Genomic DNA, 22845 nt, shown 5'->3' on the forward strand with positions numbered 1-22845 from the left:
AAGTCGCAGGTCTTGTGCAACAACTTTCACGGACCAGCCGGCCTTCTAATAATCGTCAACATTTTATACAGTGTGCGTATCCCAAGGGTCAAAGGTGCGTCGGCTTCGGAATATCCTTTCACAAGGATATTTTTCGTTGGCACAGCGCTTGCATTTGGCACTCCGTTTATTTGATTGTAATTTATTGTATGTAATCATCAAGCGTATGTATACAAGAATTATAAACAAACAATACGTGTGACAGTCGTTAAGCCAAGCTGCATCTTCGACGCCGTTGAATCGCACGTCGCTCCTTCAGGATGTTTGCTCTGCCCATGGCCGACCTGTCAGCACCCGAGGTCTATAGGACACGACTTGCTTTATTTAGATACGTCAGGGAATTGCTAACGATAAGAAATTTTTGACTCACTTCAGCATCGAATGATGTCAATAACTGAATGAAGAGTAAATTACTTAAAGCTACGAGTGCAGCAATAAAATTCGTCTAATGAACATCGTCTTTTGGAGTTATGCTATATTTTGAAGTTATGCTCCGATCGTATATTGAGTTATGCTCCAAATCGTTTTAGAGTTATGCTGTATATTATTAATCCAATAAAATACTGCTGTCATATGTTCCATCGAGGTAAGCGTATTTCTAGGACATCAGCAAATGACGTTTGCGTTACTAAGGCTTCATAGGACAGCAGGCATCTGGCTTCCATACGCAAACGAACGATGCTATTAAAAATAATCATAATATTTTGAAAACGGTAACGGATGTGGGTGGAAACATGTTGACTAACAAAATTTTCCTTCTATATTACTTCTTTTTGTTAATAGTCTGTATGAGGAATCATTATAAACACTCTAAACATTACAGTAAGTCCCATTAGCAGGAAATACGACGAACGTGCCCATTTCTTTGGTCATGATCAGCGAAAAAAATTTAGGATATATAACAGAGGCGCTGCCAGCAGCCGCCTCATGGCCGGCTCGTGTAGATGAATTATGCAGGCAGCGGCAGAGCCTGGCATGCAATCGGCGTCATCAGTTGCCTTCTAGCCTCGCATTGACGCCTTTGTCGCGAACTGCTGAGTGGGCTGTACAAAGACCATATCACGCAGGCACTCGATCGTGAGTGGCCGACACTGAGCGTCCGTCACTCACTCGTGACGCTCGAGCGTCACTCACATCCACTCGAGCATTAAGAAGTTTGAACTTAATTCAAACTGATTCGAAATGGTCAACTGTTGCCATAATAACGCTGCACATTTTGCCTGTGTGGGATTTATCCCGACCTAGTTTGACCCGAAAAAAGTGCATTATGGTGCTACGTGCAGAATGCGTGTCCCGATTTGAATAACATTTAGTATTCTGTTTAACCGTTCCAAGTGAATCCATCAAAAAAGTTCAAGCTCCTCCCTAAGTACTGTACAAACATCTTGGCAATTTCCAAGAATTGTTCCAGTGCATCAGAATTGTTCGGAAACTCTCAATACTTGTTTTTTCATGCATTTCAATATATTTTCTACAAATTGCTTGCGTATTTTTAATACATTTAGACGCAATTCTGTTGGTGTCGAATGCATTATTCAAACATATCATATATATCATTCGCACTTTTTTCATCCTTTTTGAAAATGTTCTCTATATAATTCCTGTTTTTTATCTATTCTTCAAACATTTTTCGTTCAATTGTGCATTTTTCAGTTTTCACCGGATTTGGGTGTTTATTATTTAACTTTATATATACTGTCTCTTAAAAATTTTTTCTTAATTTATCTCCTGTCTTAGTTGAATTTTAGACGATTCATCACTAATTTCTCTTTCATCTTATTTCTCTTGAATTTTTGTGTTAGATATTGTGTTGGAAGTAGCGAAGGATGTTATCGACATTACTAAGCTTATCGGGTTTTTATTGTCATTATAAGCTGACCCGAAACTAAAGGTTTAAATAAATATAAGTACAAGAAGTTAGTCTTGTAGTTACGTCCAAACATTTCAAATGTAATTTTATAATTTGAGCTTCATTTTTCTTCTATTGTACCAGTACTCCGTGCAATTCTGGGGCAAGCACGGATTTCCTAGCTCGAGCAAAATTAGGTTCACATGCTAGTTTACATATATATTTGAATTTGAATGCACTTAATGTTTCTCCTATTTCCAGTGTTTAGTTTGACTGAAAAATTATCAAAAATGTTAGTCGAAATATGCAAAGGACAAAACACAGATCATAGAATTCATGATGACAAGAGCACGAGGACTGTGAAGAATTTCGCTGGCAACGTTGACGACACGCGCACCTGCCAACCTTGTGATGAACGGCTTGGTTTATCTTCCTCATTTCTGCCAGTGAAAATTATAGTGGAAAATAAAGTTGTTCTTAATAACCTTACCGCGGTTGCTTCAGAATTTACAGAGAATGTATTAGTAAATAAAGAATACTCTAGTATCGGTCATAGTGTTCGTGAGGAGGACGAGGAATATTACAACTGGTGTGCGCCGAGAAAAACTTACGGCAGGAATATGGTGATGTTTTCGAGAATCCCCTCCACGATTACAGTGACGTTTTGCTCTAAAATGGCGAGACTGTCACTGGCAACACTAGTAATAGTGACTACCTTGTTACATGTGTTGCCAAGAGCCTTGCCTGTATCACCATCTGTGCAACTACTCGAGGTGCCGGCATCAGTACCACCCTTATTATCCTGGGTATCTGTGATGCTTTCGTTGTTGATACCACTTCCCTCCCACCGGTCGTTGTCAGCGCTTCCTACAACCACACTACCCCAAGCTTCGCTGACGTTTCTGGCGACTCTTCCCCTAGCCTCGCCAGCCCTCATCCCCGACTTCATAGAATGGGGATACTGCAGCGACGTGCAGCTCCAGGACGACTTCGATTCTGCCAAGGTGAGTGTAGCTGCCCTCCATATTTTAATTCAGCTGCCCATTCATTAAATGGTTGCGTTTCCAATGCATGATACTGCTTTATTTTTTTCGTTAGCTTTCAAGATTGTTGAGATAAAACTTACCCTTCTCACACGTAACAATTCTGCAGCACTATCTATTGCTGTAATTTTGTATCGTCTCCGCGAGAAGTTTCGTGCTGCATGTTTATGGCATAGTAAATTTTTGACTCTCTCGTTGCATACAAAAAACAAACAAACGCTTACAGGTAAGCTCTAATTTCCAACAGTGGCAAATTATAAATATTAAATAACATGAAAAATCGTCCATGCATTTGCATCAAGCCATCGGTCAGTCGCTCGGATTTTATTCAAGGTTGATTTACAATCAATGTTGAGGTCACCGACACCATAACAACACTGGAACATTTGGTCCCTAATCCTGGGTCGCCGGACACGCAGTCTGACATAATAGACTCAGACGGAGAAAAAGTCTTACTTTGAAGACGAGACGCTGTCTAACTTTGGGACGAAGGTGAAGTCAAATTTTTCAAGATAGAGACGAAGTCCAACTTTGGGGACGGAGATGCAGTGTAACTTATTTGGTCTAATTTTGAGGAATAATATTAATAATATAATAGCGGTTCCAGCGTTAATTAGGCCGTAGGCCTGTCGCCGATTCTTAGCATCGCCGAACATTCACAGTATTTTGCGGTCTCGAACTCGCAACTCACTGCTCCAATTCTGGTGTGCTTAACCGCCCGGCCTCCTCGCCGATTCTGACCAGAAACTGGCGCACAGAGCTGGGATCGAACCCGCGCTTCTCTGCGCCAAGCCTGGTACTCTGAACTTTAACCACTGGGCCACCCAGCCCATAATAATTGCTTGTGAGTGTACAGAGAATGTATCAGTAAATAAAGAATACTCTAGTATCGGTCGTGGTGTTCGTGAAGAAGAAGATATCGAAGATATCGTGGGAAAAGAAGCTAGTGGAAGCAAATCGCTAGCGGAGGAAAGCGTTGCTCCGGAATAGCAATTCAAATAGTTAATGTACTTTTTGTGATAATATTTTTCATTAATATTTGTATTAATTTTTGCATATTGGGAGCGCAGTGGCACACTGCCGTCAACTTTTGGAAATATTTTTACGATTTGGTTTAAAAGTTTAATCCGTTTAATTTCGTTAGTTGGATGCACATAAATATTTAAAGACCATGAAAGATCTCTATTGGTGAACCGATGCAGAAATTTATTGGGAATAATATCCTTCCTGTTTGCTCTGTCATGCAGACTACTTTGTTGGGCTGCAGTTTGTCGCTGCTATTGACATCAATTGAGTACCCTTACGATTCTTCCGCCATGAAGAACTGAGAACTGCAGAGGGTGACGTGTCTATTGTTGTGTTTCAGGGTCACAATCTACGAGTGTTCGGGGTTCCCATTCGATTCTATTCATCCCGACCACACCGATCGAGTGCTTCTTCCTGTTCTCTCGTAACGTCTTTATTTGCATAGTAAAGGACTTCTTTTATTTTTAATACTATTATTTCTCATTCATCTGTTATGGCTGCCAGCCATCTCATTCCGTGTTATGGCTGTCAACCATCTCTATACTCATTCCGCGCCCTTTCAAACCTTCGTAGCACCTGTTCTTACACAGATGAATTATCAATCATCTATACTCATCTCGTCCACCATTCATCGTGGATATTAATCACATGTCGTCTGCTCCTTACTCATGCATTCATCACTTCATTCCCGCGCCTATTCTTCATTGCAAGCAGGCGAGGCTCCAACGCCTCCAAGCTTGCGTTGTCATCTTTCTTTCGGTAATAAAATCAAAGGAAAACTAGTTTTAGGCCTTTTATTAAGCATGTATTAATGCAATGACGACGAAACGATTGAAAATTTATCTTGCGAATTGAAGGATGAAAATTGCCGAGGTTTTCCAAGATTCGAAGTAAGACAATGATAATGTGGAAGCACATAATCCTAGCAAAATACAAGAGCACTCTAAATGCTGCTGAAACAGCTAAATGATCCGCATCACAAATCTCCTGGCATTTTTTTTATTTCAGCACATTGAAGTTGTTCAATTAAGTCAAAATTTCGATTAACGTTAGGCCTACGTCGTAAATTATAAAACAGAAGCTTCAACTCATCCCGTATGCAAAGGTTGATTGCAAGATCTGCTATCGCACATATCAGGGTCGCCAAATTTGTCCTTGTGGTCCATGAACGATCCGTGTCGATAGTTCTTCTAAGTTTCTCTGGAATGCTGATTTTAATTCTGAATTTCCTTTATAGGAGGAAATAAAACGAATTTATATGTTTATGTAGTTTATTGGATTTTAAACACAGTTTTTTTAATTTATGATAACTTGGGCTCTTTGGCAACAAAGATCTTGAAACATAGGCGTTAGGTTGAGGTAGCAATGGAAACTTAATTAAAAGATTATTATAGGGGAAACATATGCATGAAGGTGAAAATTTTATAGAATGGTGCAAATTCATCAATATAGAAAGGTTGAAGTTCGCATCTTTTTGTCTTAAATATTTACAAAGCTTGCTGAGACAGCTAGGCATAGCCTGCATTTTCTGAGAACAAAATAATAATTAAATTATGCGAAAATATTGATGATGCCCTCCTACTCCTTAGAATTTCCAGTCAGCGCCGGACTTATATGCAGGTTTTGTAAGCTCAGGCGCCTTAATAACGAGGAAGTTTCCGGTTGTGAATAACTTTTTTTAGATATTGTATTAGATAGATAAAAATATACTCATTTCTTAATTTCCCTGATCTAAAAAGACATTAAAAATGTCTTTAGATGTGCATAGGAAGATTTGATATATCTTCGTGAATAACGTGTGTCTTTAAAGTCTAATATTTTCCATTCCTTGTCTAATGCTATGTGGCTCATGAAGCGCAACATCAATGGCGAAATATCTCAAATCAAATTCACATATAACATTTATGCGACATGGTTAGGGCTAACGTCTTGGTTAAGAAACTAGGCATCTTCTTGAAGCGCTATATATTGTCTCAACTTCGTTGGTATTGGCAGTTTTGTGACTCCGTGCGGCAGGTTCCATGAACTGGAAAGTTGGCGTCGGATGACCACCCGACACATACCCTTCAGCGTCGGCGCCGGGATGAGACCATCATTGACGATGCGAGGGTGAACGATGTCGGCATTACTTGGCAAACGGCGTACGACAACACAAGACATAAGCCGTTTCAATATCTCGACACATGCAGGAGGCCATTTTATTGGCCACTGCAATTCGCACGGGCATAGTTTCAAACAATGCCCCATCTCATGGGCAGATAAGCGGGATCCGTTTTCGGGATCTGGGTACGAGAAGCAATCGCAGGTTGGTCTTGTGGCCAGCGTTGCCCTGGCGTGCGCGGACAGTTTGCTGAGCACCGCAAGTAGTGGGCTATTACGAGACGCAGTGTGCGCATCCGCACCGCACATCAGTAAGTACTTGACAGCTTGCACGTTATCAGCTTGTATCGCGATAGTCAGCGGAACAGTATTTTGCAAAGACGGCATTGGTGCGTCCTGGATCTTCTTTGGAGGAGACCCGACCTTAAGCCCCACGCAGGTGCCGTGAATCACCCAGAATAGGAGGTTCTTTGGGTTGTCGCCATCTTTTTGATGAGGGCGCCAGCCGGAGAGCACGTGAGTTAGACGATGTCCTAGAAGAGGAGGGATAAACACTTTGTCCAAGCCGCCATCGCATTTGTGAATAGACTTCAGCAGAGTGCAAACGTGACTCGAATTCTCTAGCTTGTATTGGAGAGCCACTCCAGCGGCTACGTATAACAGGGCATGAGGATGGCCGAGTCTACAGATGCCGTTGTTTGATGCTAGAGCCGCGTTGTGGAATTGCTGAACTGCGATCAAAAAGCTGCCCACGTTTTCTTCGATGTTATCCTTAGCTTCAAACAGAGGAACCAGAGCAGAAACAAACTCCTGTCGTCGACCAGGAGTGAACAAACAGTCTCGAGGCTGACCTTGCAGAGCGGATGTGAGTAACTGCACATCACAACGGCCACCTCTCGACGCGGTGCCGAGCACTGCAAGCCATACGCGCTTGCTGAACTCGCTGTCATCCTCGTTACCAGGAAGGCCTGTCACTACGATGGTCTTGCGCTTCTGTAAATAATTCCACCCGTCCATCTCAATACGTGTGGAAACTTTCAGAGGTGTGGAACTAACTCTTTGAATATCAAACGGTTATCTTCTTTGTTATTGCGAAGAGTTCTATCCGCGCATGTTTGTGAACAAAAGCTGTCTAGCGCTGCTAGAGGTATTTCGTGCTGGTCATATTTTCCTTGTTTTTAGGACAAACATTTGCAAACTGCCTGTTTTAATTCCACTCAGCGGTCCTACTGCGAATAGTTTAACCCGTCCATGTCTCAGCGGTCGAGAGACTGCATTTCTTTAGCCGGTATTCAAACTTGGGGATTTTTCTGTGCCTGCTTGTGTCCGCGGCTGATTTTCATACACTAAAATTGTGACCGACATTTGTAAAGGTTATACATGTTCAACTATTCAAGCGGTCAAACATCACACGACGAAAACTATGCGTGTTTAATTAACGAGTTATTGTTATCGCAAGAAAAACACTTGTTTCAGAGGACAATAGTTCGGTAATCATGGCGTATGTTATTCGCACAATATTATAAGTAACAACGTATTTGAACCATATTCACACGTTTTTCCCTATTCATAAGTTTTTCCTTATTCATACGTTCTTCATTTTATATGCATAAATATAGATTTAATTTTATCGACTTCAAATTTAAAGTAGTGCATTATGCTCCTGAAAGATACCTGGAGGGCGACACTCGCGTCAGGTGTGAACAAGTGAACAGGACTGACGGCTGAAGATGTCTTGGCTAGAAACTACACAAGTGCAGCTGTGTACACTCCGACACTCGTATGGCTTCATCAAACACGCGCCTCTCCACACACCATGCCAGACATGTGTTGTGATCCAAAAGTGTGGCGTGTATAGGCATACATACCTAATGGATCACCCTTTACGGATCACACCTAATGGATCATGCCTAATGTATCATACCTAATGGTATGATACATTATTAGGTATGATACATTATTATATGGTATGTATTATGATACACACACATACCTAATAATAACGTAACGGATCAAATCTAACAGATGATGCCTATAATGGATCATAAATAATGGATCAGTTCTAATGCTAGATTATTATCATCATTCCTAAGGATCTTTTTTACGGTCCATCATACCAAATGGTTGATTACGATCACCACACCTGACGGTCGATAAAAGAATAATCTTGCGATCGCATCTCGCAACTCTTATTCTTTAGTAAAACAACGAGCCGTCTATGTATAATGTTGCTTATATTGCTGGTATTTTACGGGGGTGATAGCTCTACGTCACGAACAGCGTCCAGTTCTTTTGAGCTTAAGAATATTCTCACGATAATTGAATTTTTCAAGATTTCTGTTGATATTTTCTTTTGAAAATGAACATTGCATCTGTGCTCATTTATTTTCCCAATACAAATGTCTTTCGTCTATGACGAAATCGTGAAAAAAATAAAAATGATAAGTTAGACTTCTAGTAATAACGAAGTATAACCCTTATCGCATTATGGAAGGAGAATAACCTCTCGAGATGGTCCGGTTCTTTACATAAGTAACAGTGATAAGCTAGTGGCTTTTTAGTGTTAACATAATCTTTAATCGGAGTTAACTAATTAATTTAATTTAATCTTTTAATACATAGTGTTAACATAATCTTTAACTAGAGTTTGTCTCAATTGTTATTCCCAATTTTATTCCTAGAATTGGCTGTCCTTGTCCCAAGTTGTAGCTACGCTCGTTGTCTGACATGTGTGAGATGCGTACGTAATTATACTTATAGTTACAGGTTTAATGCACTCGCGGCTAAACGTTCCAGCGATACCACGCCGTAGTCTTTGGGATGCTTCTCACTATCCTGCAGTAGGGGTTCTCAGACATTACCCCCATTTTGGGGTACATTTTTATTGTCACGTACCACCTGGTATTTCTGCGTACCGCAAATACTACACATAAGCCCCCATTACTATTATATACATTATATTTTGCTTAATCGGCTCATAATAGGCGTATTGAGTAATCCACGACATGATGAAATTGCTGGAGGTATCTTCCGTCTACTCGGTGCTCCTCTTTTCTCAGCCCTTGACGGGTTTTATTATTTAAAAGCGGACTAGAGTAAACATTTGTAGATAGGCCGCTGCTAGAGCAGAGACGGGAGAGGAGACGATAGGCATTGACAAGAGTTGCGCTCTCAGTAAAATTAATACGCGGAAAATATTGGATGCTCACGTGAGATCCTGTGCACACGTCATCTTACTATACTGGCACTGAAAACTAAAAGACCAACTTTTTGTTATCGAGGATGTTATTACTACCAACTGACCTCACTGTCGCTGCAGTTTTGACCACTAACTGACCTCACTGTCCCTGCAGTTTTGACCACTAACTGACCTCACTGTTATTGCAGTTTTGACCACTAACTGACCTCACTGTCCCTGCAGTTTTGACCACTAACTGACCTCACTGTCTCTGCAGTTTTGACCACTAACTGACCTCACTGTCTCTGCGGTTTTGACCACTAACTGACCTCTGTCTCTGCAGTACGCTGGCTGGTGGTGGGATATTTCGCGGGTGCCCAGCAGCTACGAGGGCGTCGTGCAGTGCACCCACCAGAACATCACTCTTAAAGGTGGGCATTCAGTGCACCGACTGGAACATCATCCTGAAAATAAGCGTCATCCAGGGTGTCCAGCAGAAGACCAATCACGACCTAGCGTAGAGGGTGGATGAGCGTTAGCACTGACACGACACAAGATGATCGATGGACGCCAATACTAAAAAAGTCGACGCTAAATGATATCCATTTTGTAGTGGTTTTCATATATGCTAGAAAATTCCACCCTGTCCCTCTCTCATATTTCTTTCCCCCGTATATTCAATTTTATTTCATATGTATTATTTTTAACTTCATTCCGAGTAAAAATTTTTGGCTGAGAATATAAAGTTTTTTGGTCAATTTTGTCCAAAACTAATACCCTTATGTTCAGACGGGGCAATGGTGGTCGTGAAAGAAGGCCTCACGGCAGACGGACTACCCGCCAACAAGTCCGCCATCGTCAGCGTGGACACCTCCGTGCCTCATCCTCATCCTGCCCACCTCGTCGTAGACGCAGAAGGAGTTCCTTCAGCGCCATATAAGGTACGACAACCTCACTTCGCAGGAGGTCGTCTCTGGACCAGTTGGACCTGAAATGCTGCAATAGGTAATCCAGTGCTGGTACTGCTAATGGGGTTACGGTGGCAGGGTGTGATCTGTCGAGAATGGTTAATTACAATACCGTAAGTTGCTCACTAGATAGAAGTGCTTGGGTCCAGCGATGGAAGAAGTCTTAATTTGGTCCAGTGCTGGTAATGTGCAGGTCTAAGTCTATTGGTGGTATGAATCAAGTGTAAGTAGTGGATTCGTTAGCCGCATTGGTATACTTAACCTAGACTTGCAAGAAGTAAGAACCAGATCATGTTTGACAGGCGGCGAGCAAAAACTTCAAAAATTTTGGTTTAAACACTAAAATGCCGCGTAAACGATCACCATACAGGGATTGGGTAAGAAACGGTTCTTTTTGGCAGGCATCGTACGGCTTGGGAATATTAAAGCAAAATATTATAATGTAAATTAACAATTTACATAGAACGATGACGCCTCCTGCTGCAGGTGCTGGCCACGGACTACGCGCATTACTCGTGCGTGTACTCGTGCCTGCAGTTCCCTGGCGTCTTTGCCGAGTTCTTCTGGATATTCGCGCGGCAGCCGACCTTAGCGGAGGTGATGGTGTGATGCATGCTACATTGTGAGGTGATGAAGGTTGTTCTGTGAGGTGATGAGAGTTTTTCTGTAAGGTTATGAGAGTTGTTCTGTGAGGTGATGAGAGTTGCCTGTGAGGTGATGAGAGTTGTTCTGTGAGGTGATGAGAGTTTCCCATGAGGGGATGAGAGTTGCCTTGTGAGATGATGGGCTATTCTCTATGATGTGACCAAAGTGTATGTTGACAGTAATTATGTTATCAAGCGAAGAGAGCTGCCTTACCATGTGATAAGACTGTCTTAATAATGTGATTGTAGTTGCACTGTGAAGTGATGAAAGTTCAACGTACCACATGATATATATGAAGTGTAGTAATGTGTGTGCGATTACAGTGGAACTAACAATCATCTTTTGGAATTGCAAGACCTTTGACTTAGAATCCTGTATAAGGATCATTAATTCGCGATCACATCCTACGGATCCTTCAATAACTTTCTTCCCATAATCGTTTTATCCTCCTACAGAAGTACCGTCAGCTGTGCCTGGATCACTTCAGGTCCACCGGCATTGACACAAGCAAGCTGGTGGCTGTCCTGCAGGGCGAGGTTAGACATGGGGCGGTATGGCTCGGTCGCTGCGCTATAATTTCTAAGTCAGGTGCAAACTAAAGAGGCAATGGAAAGCGAGTTCTGCAGGGAAAGATCATGCGTGAAGGGAAAGTGAAGTATCGTGAGGCGTGGCACAAAAAATACACCACACCCCACCCATACAAAATTACGGTAGCGACTATAGCGGTCAGTGCAACATCAAACAACATACGGAGCATGAATTAGTATTTTGATCTCTTAATTGCACGAGTCAAAATTCTAATATGTATATTTTTAATTTTACTAATTTACAGGCAAAGCAAATTCTACAAAAATTTACCATATGTTTATAGGAAACAGTTCTGCGTCCAGCTCTTTCGTTAGTTCGAAATTCTTGAACACAAGTACAATAAATTAGCACAACTGTGATTCACAGAACGGTTATTAAAATCTAAATAGCGCGAACTATGTACATGCACGTATTGGCATTGAAGGCGAATTTCCGACTTCGTAAAAACTATTCTCTTCGCAGTACAAACTGTACTGACTAACACATTCAAACTACTATGCAGTACAGACGAGCGTATTCATGTAAGGTTGATATGCGGAAATTATACCAGTTTATCCCATACCATTATCCTACTGTAAATGACTTGTGCTGCAATAAGTATATACATCAGCGCAGTGTGTTGCGCATCACCACGCGCATGCCTGAGTTGACACTGATGTTGGGGTTTGTTGGTACATGAAAACATGACTGCATGATGCATCACCTGATGTTACCCCTCACTACGACGCTATAATTTGCAACATGACTGTAATTTTACCAAACGATTTCACTTTGGCTGCATCACAGAATTGTTTCAGTGTTCACGTAGGAATGCTATAAAGTAATGCAGTCAAGCAATGGCAAATAAATCTCAAATGATATGTTTTAAATAAAATAATTCTAGGCATATGCTCAGCAGCTATCGACGTGGCATCTCCCGGCAGCTGAACCGTGAACTGTATAATAATACGGTAGCTGAAGCGTGACACGAACTGTACGTATAATAATACGGTATAGCTGAAGTGTGTCAAGTGTGTCACGAACTGTATAATAATGCAGTAGCTGAAGTGTGACACGAACTGTAGCTGAAGCGTGTCACATACTGTATAACAATACAAATAATTTTTTTAGTTACACAGATCAACATTATAATTCTATGTCCTCAGGTCTGCCCGTACTCAGGCCGTCTAGAGACCATGCAGCGCACCAATCATCTAATCCTGCAGCATGCCATGGAGGTCTGGCCATCCATCCTACGCTGTTTAACTATAGGAACATTAGGCCGTGAATGCATGCAAAAATATGACATTACTGAACATGTACTTAGCAGTAAACAATTATGTTTAACTGCACTATCAGCGAACTTTGTACAATTTTTTAGATCAGATATCACCCACATATTGCATCTAAACTTTCGCGCTATTTGTTTGAGAATTAATGAAATTTTGCAGAAGTGGAAAATTAATTCCAGTTAAAAGTTTTTTTTCCCGCGTAGAATGCAGAGATATTTCTTGATAAAAACACCTTTTGACTTGAACGCTTCCCATCACGAAAACATTCTACCAGCAAATATCGTCACCAAATGTTAATTGGAACAAAAATACGAACACGTGGCGCCTGACGCCGTACTGGAACATCCACCAGTCACTGCTAATACGGTCACCTTGACTATATGTCTTCCTATTGTGCTTTATATTAAATATTTCGTTTATACTAATTGCACAATCAGAAATGTCGCAAGGTACGAAAAACTTTAATCAGGAGGAACCTACGTATTTTATTGACGATAAAAATACCATGATAATTTTTATTTTATTTCACAAGTCTCGGAAGTAGAACGAAGTTTGAATTTTGTTTCAAATCGGTCCTTAGAATCGTTTAATATCGATGGAATACATTCACAGGCGCCGCAGGTGGGGCGGCAGCTAGAGTCGCGCAGCAGCGTGTCGGCAGCTGGAGCGGCGGCCGACAGTGGTGAGACGAGCTTACTTTGTCTCTGAACAATTATTAAATGCCGATATAATAAAAAATGTTATAATTATTATTCACAGAGCCGATATAATAAAAATTATGATGTATTTGGGCAAGAATGATGTATATGCGAATTGTAAGGATGTCCAAATATGAACGTTGCGTAGATGTGCGCTGACGTGCTGGTGTGGTCTGCACGAAGTATAGGTAAGACTCTTTTAACTATGGGACGAATGGGTGATGATAAAACAAGTTGTAGCTGGGATAAAGTGAGACGAAAAAGATTATTAAATAAAAATGAAAGTAAAGTCATTTGATTGCTCAATCTTTATCAAATAAAAGTGACCCCGAAGAGTGAATATGTGTGCGATGGTGGTGGGGGTGGGGGATCTATTGTTTACTGTGAGAGCTGGGTGTGCTGCTGGGTATGCTGGGTGTGCTGGGTGTGCTGGGTGTGCTGGGTGTGAATGGATGTACACAGGGCCTGGGGAATGTAAGGAAGAAGTATGAGTGTTTTATGTGCAGTTGATATGTGAAGCGCAGTTGATATATTTATGTGAGGCGTATGTGAGAGAAAGATGGGCAATAATGCTGATTCTGCAGGTAGGTTGGGCGGAACAGAGTGAGGTTGTGGTAAGAGGGAAATGGTCAAGAATGAATGGCAATGCTTATGAGTTATGACTTGATCGGAGGGAACAACTCTGGCTGCGGCGGGAGTGTAAAAAATTGATTTGGAAAAGACCTGCAAAAGATACCTCTGGCGAATGTGTGGGTTGTGAGAGTGCCGAAGATGAATCTAAAAATATTAATAATGGAGTTGATAGAAGAAAAAAAAAATACAAAACAAATTAATCAATGATGGCCAACCATGAGAAATATATGTTATTTAGTAGATGTTTTATTTATTTAGTAGGTGTTTATTCTGTTTATTCCCCCCCCTCCCAATTCCAATTTTATGAAACTTTCATATTCGAGTTTTAACACAAATGCTGGTAATATAACAATTACACTCTCGAAGCCTTCTTACGGTAAAATTTTTGCGTAAACTGACAGGATTTTCACCTCTTGCAGATAACTCCGGCACAGGCTTGCAGTGTAGCTACACTGGACATCTGAGTGCTGCCGTAGTGTTGGTTCTCGCTCTCCACACATACAAGACGTCATACGATCTCAGCTGATACATGAATGAAGTACCGCGAAATAAAATTTCCAGTTTTACTATACAGTAATTGCTTGCTGGGTAAGATAGATGTGTAATTCCTACCAGCTACCTCATTAAATAGTTATTTCGACATTATGGTTGCCTATGACAAGATTTCACGTCGATATTACGCTATTTTCTTGTTGGTGATGCATGAAAACTATTGTTAATAAGAATTCGATATCTTACACGAATTTCAGACATGAAAGCGGTTTGCTTGATTTCTGTTAGTGAATAATGTAGAATACTCGACAAATTGATGATAATATATTAAAAAATGTCATCGCCTTCTAATAAACCTTTATTAGAATTTGAAAGCGTGAAAATCTTGCGCGCAATGCAACTCATGCACGCCAGCAGCAGACAGTGAACCAACCGTCTAGGGAGTCTCCACTTTCCACAGACTTATTCTAATTAATAAGAGTCCTGCTTTCATGCGCAATATCATTTGCTATGGCATGTGCTCACGGATTACCAGGTCGTTTATGATGAAGAAAAATCAGCAGGCCCTAAATTACGGACGCTACTCACGCGGCTGCCAACTTCTGATCAGTCGTCGACGACCTATTTTCAGCCGTTGTTTTCTGTTGTTATCCACCCGATTTTTCCTTCATTCCATAGTGAATGAGAACCTCGATAACCATTCACATTTTAATTAGTGTTTATGAAATTTAATGAAAAAATATTCAATTTCCTAGAGGTGAATTAGATGATATTACCGTCTTCGTTTACTGCCAGTTGCTAACTCAATGTCCCTATAAATCACACAATATTATAACTCACGAAATAAATCAAGTTCGGAGCATATCTTATAGTATTTGAAGATGAGGTTCTATTTTTTGTATTAATATTAACTTTCGTAGTTTAAATTTTCCGTTAATAAAAAGACGAAACTGTCAACGCTATTATTCCTCCTGCTATAGTCGTATATTGCAAAGGCAGCTATTATTGGGAAAAAATGAGTGAAAATTCAAGACTCTGCTAGCTTCAGATTCTGTTCAATTTCTGAGTCAGTTTTTATCAGAAATTTATACCAGATTTTTCCTGTCGTAAAATCTAGCTTGCACTTGCGGTTCTAAATGCATCAAACATGAGATCAATAAAAATTGATGATGGTCGCCGATTTTTTCAATCTTAAAATCTAATCACTCTCAGCTTGGAAATGAATAATTGCACTCCTGGCAAATATTTTAGATCTAAAAGATTGGCGAAGTAGACATTTTAGACAAGACAGTAGTGCATTTACATCAGAGTATCTAATCGACGTATGTATCGTTCAAATCTGTTCAATATTTAAAAAAAAAAAAAAGAAATTATGATATAAAAAATTTTATAGTTTCTTCAAAAATATTTTCAATAATTTAGATCAAAATTTCAAAAAAATTTCACTACGAATTTAAGTACGTAAAGCTGTTTAAATCGAGAATGAGGGTGAAATATATAAAAAAAAAACTCGCAAATGAAGGCAAAATCAATTTCACGAGCTAAACATCACCGTTGGGGTGGTTAGGTTTGTATATTCAAATTTTCGTTCAAATCTGTACAGTAGTTTAGAAGAAATGTCTTTTTCACTGCGAATTTCGGCAGGTATCGCCATATAACTCACGAATGAAGGTGAAATTCCAAAGATTTTCACGAACTATAATCACCGTTAGGTTATAATGAATACATGCACAAAGTTTCATCGAGCTACGTTCATTACTTTTGAAGATATTTTTTGTTCACTGAATTTGGAGATTTACCGCGAGACCGGCTGCAAGTCCGGTCGCAAGTCCGGCGTAAATTTGTCACTGACGTCGACATACGAGACGAGAACCTATTATCATTGAATGTTCACATTATATTATTGAGCTCCTAATCTTTATTAAATACAATAAATAGTTAATTGTTTCATATTTTCCTACGTACAGAAGTTTTGTAACATATGCTGCTGATATGCATTTGATGAACATTTTTGCAGCATCAAAAAGAAGTTATAATAATTTATAACCTAAAAATTGGATATAATGTTCCATAAATGAATGATATTTGTTATATAATCATAATGAAAATTCGTATTCTCGTTTTATTTCCGTATATAATACGGCTATATAATTTACGAATTTTCCTCTGAATTGTAGTAAGATACACACAGTATTGTCGTAATCTGGCAATAGCGAAGGGCGCAATGTTTAGTTTGTTTACTACGTTTGAAAACAGTGGTCTACGAGCGGTTTCGGAAAGTGACAGAGAACGCATCCAGCTGCAGTGGCTTTACACAAATATTCATTTTTGCTATGAGTTTGAGCCATGGATACGATATACTCGCTCAACGAACTGCAGGAAAAAAAGTACGCTGAACTATGGAAGCTTGGAAAAAGTTTGGGCGTAAAGGGAGGCCGCATAAAGGTAAGATAAGTCTCGTCTGTGTAGGCTAGTTCTCAACTGCACTGATTACTGAACAGTTTACAGTTGTAGCCTTGTAGGTAGTGAAGTGCAGAGTTGACGGCCTTGGCAACAGCCTAACAGGCAAGATCATTGAAGATGTAGGGGTAGGCTAACTAGAGACTTCTGTTGGAAATGAAATGTTTAATAACGAGAAAAGGTTCAGTGTTTAGGGTCATAGAATATAGATTATAGATACTATCATGATTGGAGCGCTAACTTGCTAACTTGCTAAGTCTATAATGTTGGAAACTCAGCACTAAAATTTTTGAAAATTCTGGTTGAAAATGACTAGGTACATCTGACTTCTAACAGTGACACATAAACACTTTTGCCTTTTGGGACAGATTTTCATAGCATATTTTCACGATCGCAATTCGCAAGTTTGTTTTTAATCAAAACCTTTCTGTCTAACTGTCTTGAGTCCTGACCTACCAAAAATAAAAATAAAATTTTCTGTCCATTTAAATTTTAGGCAGTGCACTAACTTCGGCCACTAAGTGCAAATTTTTAGCAAATTTGCCATGCATAAGGTTGTCATATCAAAGCTAACCATGTGCTCATTCCATTCTGGAAAATTTGGCAGATTGTAGAAGTTAGCAGTGAAATGTGAATGAGATAAAAATGCCTGTGAAAATGTGAAATGGTCCCTTTCACACATATTTATGCTAACTTGGAAAGTTGGAATATTGGGCAGACAGAGTGGAAATCTAAGATTAGAGGTTCACTTAAAAAAAAAGCGTTCCGCCTTGAAAAAAAAAACGTTCCAGGCAAGTGGCAACTAGAAACAGGTTTGCAGGTCGTCAGAAATCGGCCTCGGCATGAACGTTACGTCAGGCAACACAGAGAAAATCCCAATATTGTTAATAAAATGTAAACAGACGGTGTTCAGTGTTGCCATATGACTTTGGAGAAAATTTCTTCTAAAATAAAGATGGCCAGGATTGCGCGAACATGTGGGCGAAGATAATCAATTTTCATTACATTGCGCAAACTGTGCACAGCAATAGCTTAAAAAAAGTGAAAATGCGCGGGAAAATTCACCGAAAACATACATCATCCTGAGTGTGGGTTAAATTGGCCAGATTTACATACATTTTTCTCCAATTCACACTTCGCAGGTTGCCTCTGCGCAATTTTCAAGTTTTATTTTTACGACCATTGCCTGATTTTTTCAGAAAAAATATGAAAATGGCCCCTTTTTGCCTGCAACTTTGAAAGGTGCTCATAAAACTATATAATTTTTATCCACAATTTTATGATATTAATTTATCATTAACTCATTTAATTATTATTAAAAATATTTAGAAAATATTGAGTCACCAATTTTTAACTTCACCAGGCATATCCTGTTATTTTTTTTTACTTTCATAATAATTTTCTATTATCAATTTGTAACCATTTTTAAATGAACAAATGAAAGGATTTATTCCTAATAAGAAGAATCATGATTAGGTATTTTTTTGTCTTGAATAAAGAGTATTTAAATGATTATTTTATGCCAAATTCCTTAGCTGAATTCAAAATAATTGGAATCTTATTAATACAAATTAGGAATTGCTAAATTAAAATTGAAGTCCTTCATAGTATTGTAATTCACTTACATGAATATATGTGATTCTCAGTGTTTATTGGATTTTTCTCTTTTATCAATCATCCAGATTATGTTTGCCACTGTCTATACATACACCTCACTTCTCATCATGCTATGAATATTATTTTTGCCCTCGTTATCACGGCTGCAATTTCGCTTCCTAATATGAAACTATGCAGTATGACATGCAATCTAATAAGGAGTACCGGTAATTGAATTAGTGCAATATTATGCAAGACATTTTAGATAATATAGCTGAGTAAAGAAGAACTCCACTTAAAATGCATTAGAAAATATGTTTTTTTAATTGTTGTATTTTATTCCTCATAGAAATGCCCTCTCATTACATTACATAACCTAAGATATGCTACATATCCAATTTTACCTTGCTTCTTTGTTTGCATATCAATAATATCACGCCTGTAAATTATGTCTGCATTAAAAAACAAGCTGTACCATGAAGCTAGCTGTTTTTTCATTCACACATACCCTGGATTCTGGATGGGTCATATTAAACACTATGGCTGGCTGATGACTAAGGGACTTAACAAAATAGCAGTACCGTAAAATGGGGTAACTTAGACCGGCGGGGTAACTTAGACCACTTTTCATTTTTATAACAAAAATCCCCACAACTCAAAAACTATTTGACATAGAAAAATTTTGTCAACGGGCATTAAAGGCCTAATACTGAGGCTACATAACACAATAGAAAGATTTGAAAAGTTTGCATATCTAATAGGTTAAAAAATTAAAAATGTGACCCATTTTTTTATTTTTTGGTTAAATAACTCCAGGTTTTGATGCATTGTAGTAGAACTCTTCTAGTTACATATTGTAATTAATGAAACCAATTTCCAGTCTAATACGGGTGCGACAACGTTTATTCAAATCATGAATATGGTCTACAATTTAGCCGTTAGACATTTATATGGAAAATCAGTTTGGAAGGGCTTGGATCAAGGTTTCGATTTGGTTGTAGTCCTCAATTCAGCAGAGAAATAAGTGGAGGCAGCTGGCGATTACGTGCTAGTGGCACGTAAATTGCGAGAAGTCACCCCGGATTTGTTCTGCGACNAGACAACAGTGTAACTAACTGAAAATATTCTAATTTCTTTCTTCCGATGCTTTTAAATAAACAATTTTTGACAACCCTAATTAGTCTTTCCCACAACGAACCAACCCATGGCGAATACAAGGGAATAGTCTTGTGTCGGATACTGTGCTGAATTAGGAACCTAGACAGAGCACAATCTAAGCTAAGCTTCGAAAGAATATTGCCTGCCTTCATAAACGTACTTGCATTATCACTATACAAGACCGAAGGCACGCACTGAGCGTTGCAAAACCTTTTGAAGGCCAGCAGGAAACTGTCGGTTGACATATCTGGCAAGAGTTCCAAATGCACCGCTCTAATGTTAAGGCACGTAAAAATTAGAATGTAAAATTTTTTAACTTTATCCCCGTATTGAACGGTTAATGCACCAGTGAAATCGACCCCGGTGTTTCTGAAAGGCAAAACGAAATTAGCTCTGTCGCTGTGCAGATCCGTTAACTTTGGCTGTTTGAAAGGCAAAGCATTAATTTTCTTACAAATGATACACTTACTCAAAGTCTTCTTTACCACGGCTCTGCCGTGTGGGACCCAGAGCCCACTACCTCTGATAAAATTTAGGGTAGACTTGACACCCAAGTGACAGCAGCGAAAATGGGCATCCCACACAAACAGTTCAGTTAAATGGCTTTCTTTGGGAAGTAAGATCGGGTTTCTTTTGTCATAGCTCAAGTTATAACATTTGTCTAATCGGCCCTTAGCGCGCAGAATTCCTTCCTGGTCAAGGAAAAGATTGAGGTTAAGCACCAGATTAGGAACCTGCTTCGTGGGGCAATTCAAGTATTCAATAATCTTAGCGAAATGTACCGACTGCTCATGTTTAATCCAGTACAGCTTAGCTTTCTCGACACAGTCGAAGAAACTAGAGGATAACCTGCGAACTCTGGAGATGAATAAGTAAACAAATGCCGTTACTGAAAGTAATGTTTTGAGAGTAGAAAATTTACGAACATCAAATAAGGATTCATTTTTCTCTACCGCAGCAGCGTTTGATGTAAGCAGTGTTGCCAGGTTTTTTCTTGGCGAGAATACCAGATTGCCTAGCTCAAAATACCAGAAATATACCAGAAATTCTATCGTTCAAAAACAGACTAATACCTCCAAATTTAATAAAACTATTCGTCAGAAACGTTCGGTAGAAAAAAAATTATCTTATGTACTGTGCAGTTATCTCGCTTGACGATAATTAGCCAAATTGAACACGTTATATTTTTTCCCCTCTGTATGGAACATTTTGACACTTTTCTTTTCCTGTGTTTGATTACATTGACACTTTTTCCTTTTTTTATCAGTGTCATTGTGGCACTTTTTCCTCTTCGCTCAACATGAGCAAGCCACGGAAACAGGTCATCTTCATTTTGCTTATTTTCGTACATGCTTGCATATTGCATTAATCTAACATTTCGGGTGTGATCACTTGTTGCGGTTGAGCAGATAGCTTTTGGTCCGAATAAAGAACTCCAGTACCGTAGTTGAAATTTTATTCCGTTGCTTGTTTTTAACATAGGTGACTTGTGAAAACACTTGCACCAAGAATGCTTTGGAGACGGGTCAAAGTAGACAAGTGATGCAGTAGGCAGCCAGTTCCTCAAATGGATGATAATTGTCATAATCAGTGAAATATTGAATGGCACCCCAGAATTCAAATGGCACTTCAATAAGTGGTACTCTAGAATTCAAAACCACCAAATAAAATGGTGGAGCTTGCGTATAGATCGGTTCGACAACCTCACTCGTCCTAGGCCATATCATCAGTTCATCACTGATCAGTAATCAATCGAGGATCATCACTCTCATGCTCATATGCACTAAGCACTTTTGTTAAATGTTAACAATTAAATTGGGGTTATTTTATCAAGCGGTAAACTTGCGGTTCCAAAAATGGCGGGAAACCTTTAGTCGCGCCACCTTTAAAACCTTTAGTCACGCCTACGTTGGAGGAAATTCAAACTTCAGAAGTGAAACTTAATGCAGTAAATTTGCAGTAAGTCAGAAAATACCAGAAAAATACCAGATTTAGGCAAATATACCAGATCTAAAATGTTCATACCAGACACCTTCTGAAAATACCAGATTTGTGAAATCTGGTATAGAAATATACCATCTGGCAACGCTGGCCACCAGCCAGTGCCAGCCACGCCGCTCAGTAGCGGCCCGGCCGTCATACCGAGTTCAGCTGCGTCGTTCTCTCTCTCGCCCACTGCTGTCGTGCTCTCGCATGCCTCCACCGTGCAAAACCTTTACACGTTGCACTGTCGCGGGCGCAGTGATATCTATATTATCAAAATAATCTTAAATAATAATAATGTTACTTACTTATTATGCTGCGTTACAGTGCGACCTGGCAGCTGTACGTCAAATAATATTATCTATATTATCAAATTAATCTTAAATAATAACAATATTACCGACTAATTATGTTGCGTTACAGTGCGACCTGGCGCACAGGGCAGTGGAGCAGCAGGAGATCGAGCAGCTGTACGTGAAGCAAGACTTCATCGGCTGGACCGAGAGTTCTGTCAAGGAGGGACTCATGGTGGCAGACTCTGTCAGGTCTGTCGGGGCATCATGTCGCTTAGGTGTGGTTGAACATGGTGGATAGGTTGTGCATGGTGAACAGGTTGAATATGGTGAACAGGTTGAACATGGTGGATAGGTTGATCATGGTGAACAGGTTGAACATGGTGAACAGGTTGAACATGGTGAACAGGTTGAACATGGTGAACAGGTTGAACATGGTGAAAAGGTTAAGAACGGTGAAAAGGTTGAGAATTGTGAACAGGTTGTACACGGTGAACAGGTTGAGAATTTTTGAGCAGGTTGTACACGGTGAACCGGATGGACGCGGTGAAAAGGTTGTGCACGGTGATCAGGTTGAGAACGGTGACAGGTTGAAAACTGTGAATAGGTTGGACACGGTGAACAGGTTGAACGCGGCGAACAAGTTGAACACGGTGAACAGGTTGGACGCAGTGAACAGGTTGAGAACGGTGACAGGTTGAAAACTGTGAATAGGTTGGACACGGTGAACAGGTTGAACGCGGTGAACAGGTTATACGCGGTGAACAGGTTGAGAACGGTGAAAAAGTTGAACATGGTGAACAGGTTGGACGCGGTAAACAGGTT

General features: G+C 39.8%; 2 protein-coding genes across 2 annotated transcripts; one reads left to right on the plus strand and one right to left on the minus strand.

The window, feature by feature from the left end:
* The first annotated feature begins 2148 nt into the window (after positions 1-2148).
* LOC108670626 lies at positions 2149-15468 on the plus strand. Its single transcript, XM_018158096.1, has 8 exons — positions 2149-2892; positions 9579-9666; positions 10025-10176; positions 10690-10800; positions 11304-11384; positions 12582-12653; positions 13320-13389; positions 14458-15468. Exons 1-8 carry the CDS (start codon positions 2179-2181, stop codon positions 14562-14564), a joined length of 1395 nt encoding a protein of 464 aa, XP_018013585.1. The 5' UTR covers positions 2149-2178; the 3' UTR covers positions 14565-15468.
* On the minus strand, positions 5229-7759 carry LOC108670627. Its single transcript, XM_018158097.2, has one exon. It carries the CDS (start codon positions 7072-7074, stop codon positions 5899-5901), a length of 1176 nt encoding a protein of 391 aa, XP_018013586.1. The 5' UTR covers positions 7075-7759; the 3' UTR covers positions 5229-5898.
* Positions 15469-22845: the final 7377 nt, after the last annotated feature.

Source organism: Hyalella azteca, unplaced genomic scaffold (genome assembly GCF_000764305.2).
Source record: "Hyalella azteca isolate HAZT.00-mixed unplaced genomic scaffold, Hazt_2.0.2 contig680, whole genome shotgun sequence".
Lineage (NCBI taxonomy): Eukaryota > Metazoa > Arthropoda > Malacostraca > Amphipoda > Hyalellidae > Hyalella > Hyalella azteca.

Bases quoted from the DNA above. Each gene is read 5' to 3' on its own strand.
- LOC108670626 (XM_018158096.1), top strand. From the start codon at position 2,179: ATGTTAGTCGAAATATGCAAAGGACAAAACACAGATCATAGAATTCAT. The intron at 10,177-10,689 runs GTACGACAACCT...CTCCTGCTGCAG, and splicing joins TTCCTTCAGCGCCATATAAG to GTGCTGGCCACGGACTACGC. The intron at 12,654-13,319 runs GTCTGGCCATCC...ATACATTCACAG, and splicing joins TCCTGCAGCATGCCATGGAG to GCGCCGCAGGTGGGGCGGCA.
- LOC108670627 (XM_018158097.2), bottom strand. From the start codon at position 7,074: ATGGACGGGTGGAATTATTTACAGAAGCGCAAGACCATCGTAGTGACA.